Source organism: Nelumbo nucifera, chromosome 3, assembly GCF_055504915.1.
Source record: "Nelumbo nucifera cultivar China Antique chromosome 3, China Antique-T2T, whole genome shotgun sequence".
NCBI classification, from domain to species: Eukaryota; Viridiplantae; Streptophyta; class Magnoliopsida; order Proteales; family Nelumbonaceae; genus Nelumbo; species Nelumbo nucifera.
The window spans coordinates 91,223,727-91,229,797 of record NC_142651.1 but is presented as its reverse complement, the minus strand read 5'-3'; the positions used below and the strand labels follow the sequence as shown (position 1 = coordinate 91,229,797).

General features: G+C 39.1%; 1 protein-coding gene across 1 annotated transcript; it reads right to left on the bottom strand.

Moving 5' to 3' along the window:
- Nucleotides 1-2,242: 2,242 nt before the first annotated feature.
- LOC104608978 (trifunctional UDP-glucose 4,6-dehydratase/UDP-4-keto-6-deoxy-D-glucose 3,5-epimerase/UDP-4-keto-L-rhamnose-reductase RHM1) lies at nt 2,243-5,812 on the bottom strand. Its single transcript, XM_010275110.2, has 3 exons — nt 5,605-5,812; nt 3,121-4,702; nt 2,243-3,024 (listed from the first exon to the last, which is right to left on the bottom strand). Exons 2-3 carry the CDS (start codon nt 4,687-4,689, stop codon nt 2,563-2,565), a joined length of 2,031 nt encoding a protein of 676 aa, XP_010273412.1. The 5' UTR covers nt 4,690-4,702; nt 5,605-5,812; the 3' UTR covers nt 2,243-2,562.
- Between the last annotated feature and the right edge of the window lie 259 nt (nt 5,813-6,071).

Below are 6,071 nucleotides of genomic sequence, written 5' to 3'. Positions count from 1 at the left end.
AGGAGTAAGTGAATTACTGCCTTTTGAAGATACTAGCAAGATATCACTGTTCAATAACCGAATTGATTTTGAGATAGTGGACCTAGTTGTAGACTAAGTCATGAATGAATGAATAATAGAAATGTGGTTTGTAGCTCCACTATCTAAGATCAAGGATTATGAATTCAAATGAAAACAATATTTACCAGCAATATTGGTCGAAGCTGGTGGGGTAAGAAGATCCAATAGTTGTTTGTAGTGTTCCATTGTGAGTCCAATGACCAAAAAAGCATTGGCCTAAGTAGGTTTTGTGCCACTAGACTCAACTGCTACCATGGTGTTATTTATAGATCGTTTCCCAGACTAGTTGGGTGAGTATCTGATTAATTCAAATCAGCGATCCTTAGTGTGGCCATTGCATATGCAACGATCGCATTTGGCCTTTGATTTATTGCCATTCTTGGACAATGACTTGTTAATGGGGGTGCAACTTCCCACCCAATCCATTGAACCCACTCGTTACATAACCCATCCATTTACTTAACAGGTTGGAAATGGGTTGAATCACCCATTAGATTAATTTAAAAGGGTTGGTTTGGATCGGGTTGTGGATATTCATTGGGTTAACCACTAATGTTACAAGTGTGAATTCTTTAGCTATTTTTCTTTAATTTTCTTCATTCGAGTGAAACAATTTATAATTAATGTATTAATTTTCTAATTAATTATTGATTTAAATTAGTTCCAATTCAAGTCAACACAGTTTACCCAAGTCAACATTAAATCCAAGTTCAATGAAATGGCCCAATTAATTAATTCAATGGCCTAATTTGGTCCGATTTGATTCTGGTGCAAATGGCCCAACTATACTCAACCCAAATTAACCCAAACAACTTAGCAATCTAGACCAACCCGATTTGGGTCAACCAGATCGAACTCTAGATAAGATCGTTTGGGCATCCCAACTCAACCCGATTTGGTCAATTGAGCTTGACCCAGGACTGGATGGCATGCTCAACCCATCGAGATCCAGTTTGGGTCGGTCTGGTCCCAAATACGAACCCATGCCTGACCCAATCTGGATCGGTCTGACTCAAACTAACCCAATTCAAATCTGAATGGACATGATTGACTGGGTTGATCAGTCCAATCCAAACCCAAATGGTTCAAACCCGACCCAATTCTGGCCAGACCAATTTGACCTGAGCCTGGATGGCATGGTCGACCCTTCTTGATCCTATTTGGGTCAGCCTGCCCAGTCCCAAATATGAACCCATGCCCGACCCAACCTAGACTGGTCTGACCCAACCAACCCAATTCATTCCGGTTTGGGTCGACTAGTACGTTTGATGTAATTAACCCGAATATGAACCCAGTTAAATGGTTCAAGTTTGTTTGACCGATTTAAACTCAAGTAGTTCAACCAAACCCAAAACCCAAATATAATCGAATGGCTCTAAGTGAATAATTGTTTTCTATTCTCTATGTAAAAATAATATACATATACCATGATTTAAACCTTCATCACTTGTGTAAACAACAACTACTATTACCATTAAGCTATGACCAACTTATTTATTAAAAGGGAGTTGGTTTTTAGGTTGAGTATAAGATTAATAGATTGGACGAATTGGATTGGGTCAAAACGGGTTTAGATTGAATCAAACCCATTTAATTTTATTTAAATGAGTCATTAACGGATTAGTGGGATCAAATGGGTGGGCTCCATACTAAGGATTAAGGATGTATAAACGGATTGTGCTGAAATTCTCATTCAGACCAAGTAAAAATTGAGACTCGTTCTCTTTCTCATTCTACAATGAATGCTATTGCACCACAAACACACGCCGGAGTTGTTTGGTAAACACTCAACTCGTCCCACAGCGCTTACGAGAAGGTTTTCGTGCTTCAAGATTGCCAACTCACCACCATTGCCTTGAGAGAACCTTTTTTATAAAGCTTTCCAGATTTCTGCATCAGTTTCCACATGCACAACACTTTTCTCGAGATTCTTTTTGCCAAAGAATTGAATTTATGCGATTAATAGCTACAGAGGCTCAGTTTGGAAAGAGTATAAATACAAATGAATACAAAATACACGCATATGTATTTGTACTCCTTCGAAACTGAGCCAGAAGAACAGATATGCACTTAAAGAGATCTGAAAACACTTTGAAAAAAAGATGTTCTTGTTTCTTTTATGAAAAATCTCTTCTTAGAGGAAGGGAGAGTGCAACGGTCCTTTACCAGGTAAGATGAATGATTTAGAAATAAAATACCATATAAATTAAAATTTATAAAATAAATTACATGCTTGCAAGCGAAGACCTCAAATATATAAAAAATACATCCTAACCTAACGTTCCTCCAAAGAGAACCACGGGCCTATATCAACATACTACAAGGAAATGGCACAAGAAGATGTCCTCATGGAATTATCCTACTAGAAATAAGAAGGCTAAGGGTGAAATGAAGTTACTAATGAAGAATAACTGGAACTGGTAACAGTGTGAAGATAATCCAAAACCTACTACTAACACAAAATGCAGGGGTCAATCCTGAGAGCTAAAGCCACCAAAATCCTTATTTTGCCTCCCCAGTAAAGACCTTCTTGTTGGGTTCAAAGACATACTTGATCAGTGATTCCTTGATGTGTAGCAACTCAGGGAACTCCTTCTTCAACTTGGATGCATCCATTTCATTGTTGCTTCGAGGAGCAACTATTACCTTGGCCTGCTCTTCCAGTGTGAAGTTAACCCACTTGAAGTCAGGGTCAATGTATTTCTTGTACATCTCCAAAATCTCATTATGGCTCACAACACCAGGGTTTGTGAAGTTCCATATCCCCCTGCAGTTCCGTTTTGCCATCTCAATAGAAATTGGTAAAAGCTCATCCAATATGGTCATGCTGTTTGGAATGTTAACCACCTTGTTATAGCGAGAAATCTTTGTGATGAAGTTGCGTGGATTGGTAAGGTCAGAAGATATTGGCATTCGGACTCTGAGGGTGCAAACATTTTCATATTCTTTCAATAGCTCTTCAACCTGAACATTCATCAAGGAAAATATAAGTATGCATTAACATGTATAAATTTCAAAAACGGAAGCAGAAATTCAAAAAGAGGCAATAGGCAAACTTACCATGCCCTTGGTCTTTGAATAAAATGAACCAGTGAAATTAGGTTTGTCTTCCTCTTTGAATCCAATGCCTGATCCTTCTGGGTGTGCAGCATCATACTCAAATATGCACCCAGTTGCAAAATTCATCATGAGGAGACCATGCTCCCTGCAGACATCTGCTAAGTTCAAAGTACCTGCAACATTGGTGCGAATTGTCTCTGCTTTGTGAGACTCGCACCAGTCAACATTGGGTCTCCCAGTTACACCAGCAGCATTGAAAACATGGGTTGGCCTAACATTCTGGACATCAGCAATTATCTGTGATCGTTCCTCCAGGCGCCCTCTACCATACTCAAAGGGTATCCCTTGTTTCTCACATATCTTTCCAAGAAGACCCCCAATCCACCCTGTCCTACCATAAATCAAGAACTTTAAAGGTGGTCTATTAATGGAGCTGTTGCTCCTTGAAACTGGAACCACCATACGGGTGGGATTAGGATTTCTTGATACATGAGAGGTTGAATTGCTATCTTCAGATCCATCAAAATGTCTTTCAGTTCCAGCCATCATAAGCATTCTAGGGTGAGGCAGCAAAGCCCCAGAGACATCACCCCACCAATCAGGATTGTTTATATACCATTCCATAGTCTTCTTTAAACCCTCCTGCCATGTTGTCCGTTCTGACCAGCCCAAGTTCTTCAGCTTCTGATCATCCAAGAAATACCTCTGGTCATTAAATGGTCTGTTATCGACAAATTTAATAACTGAGTCGGGATCCAATGAGAAAAGCTTGCATATATCCTTAGCCACATCAATAACTCTTCTTTCTTTCTTTGTCCCAATGTTGTAAACATGACCAACTTCTCCCCTGTGGAGAACGACTTCAAAAGCCTCGGCAACATCCTCGCAATAGAGATAACTCCTCACATTAGATCCATCACCATGAATTGGAAGTGGCTTACCTCTCATGGCCAAGAGGATGAACTTTGGAATTAGCTTTTCAGGAAACTGATTGGGCCCGTAAACATTGTTTCCTCTGGTAGTAATCACAGGCAAGCCATATGATCTCCCATATGCCATTACAAGCATTTCAGCCCCAGCTTTTGTTGCAGAGTAGGGATTTGTTGGGAGGAGTTGAGAAGCCTCGTGGTTTCCAACAAGAGCATCCTCATCTGTTTCCCCATAGACCTCATCAGTGCTTACATGGATGAATCTCCTAATCTGGCCTGTCACTTTGCAGGCTTCTAGGAGAACATGGGTACCATAGATGTTGTTCTTGGTGAACTCAAAGCTATTACCAAAGGAGTTATCAACATGGGTTTGAGCAGCAAAGTGCATTATAGTATCAATGGACTCAGTAATCAGAAGGAAGTTGACAAGGTCAGCACTGGCAATGTCTCCCTTGACAAACTTGAAGTTGGGGGATGACCTAGAGGGAAGGAGGTTTTTCAGATTTGAGCAGTAATCAAGCTTATCAAGTACGACAATCTTGTAATCAGGGTAATTCCTGATCAGCCGGTTGCAAACATGGGATGCAATGAAGCCAGCTGCACCAGTAATAAGGATGTTCTTGGGTGTATAGGTGGCCATATCCAAGCAACTCCTGCAGATATTAGCATTTAGAACTAGATTTAGAACCCAAGTTGAGAAGAGAATGTACCTCCAACAACCTTGGAGAAACAACAAAAATTATATACAACAAAAGAACAAAAAAGGACATCATGTACAACAATCTAACAAAGGAAAATGAAGAACAGTAGAGATGAAAGATCCAAATCTGGAGCACAGGTCTAAAGGGGAAAAAATCAAAAACTTAAAAAGAAACTAATAAATCAAGCAGAAAGCTGATCCTACTAGATGCAAGGAAAATAGATTTTGAAAATGTAATTTTTTTTCAGAAGAAAACCACTAGAATCCAATTTCATATACTGCTAGAAAATAACAACATCTTAAATATGAAGAGAACAAAAAGGTTGGAAACAAATACATATCAAATAAGCAAGCCGAATTAAGAAAGAATGCCCACGCAAAACTAAAACGACAGTCACTAGAAGAGAAAAATCAAAATCTGCAATCGATTCCTCTCAAATTCGAAGGTGAAACACCAGATCTGTACTAACGAAACCAAATTATAACCAGATCTTAACCACGGTAAGCCTATAATTAAATCAAACTGAAAACGAAAACAAGTAAGGGATCGCAGAACAAAACTGACAAGTTCTATTACGAAAAAAAAAAAAAAAGAACTGATAGCAGAGTAGTAAACACGGATTGCAGACTTCTGTACCGAAATTAATGGAGGCATTAGAATTTATCCAAAGCAAAAAGCAGTTAAGCACATAAAACTTTCAGTTTCATTAACAGATCTAATTCAAAATCCGAAACCATCATCAAATGCAATTGGAATCAAATGAAAAAAAAAAACCTCAGATTTTCTAATCTGTTAACCACACAAGTATGATTCGAAAAGCAAACAAGAAAAGAGACAGTTGCAGATTGACTTACGACGTCCGTTCCTGAGATTTCAGGCCGAGATCGAGAGGGATCGGGCGCGATATAAGCTGGAGAAGATAGAGGGGAGATTTATCGGGGTGTTTCGGACAAATAGAGGAAGAAATGGGAGAGATTTGCGAGTCGAGAAGGTAGTTATGGTTGCTCTTATATACTCACCCTCTTTTTTTGTAAATCCTTTATTTTCTTTTCCTTTCTTTTCTTTTTCTTTCTCATTTTCCTATTTTTTAAACAATTTGGGAGCGATCATCGGTGGTAGACGGACAAGGGCCCATGGTTTCTTGACACGGGAAGTGGAAACCATTAGAAATTTCACAGACGTATCTGTTCTGAGGCTTAAGACGGTTATAGTTCTTTTAGAAGCTTAAGGACATGTTTGGTCACAAAAGAATAATTAGTTGTGGAGAGTGATTATACCGCTGACGTGGAATCTTCTTATTGGGAGCTATTTATGGCTCTGC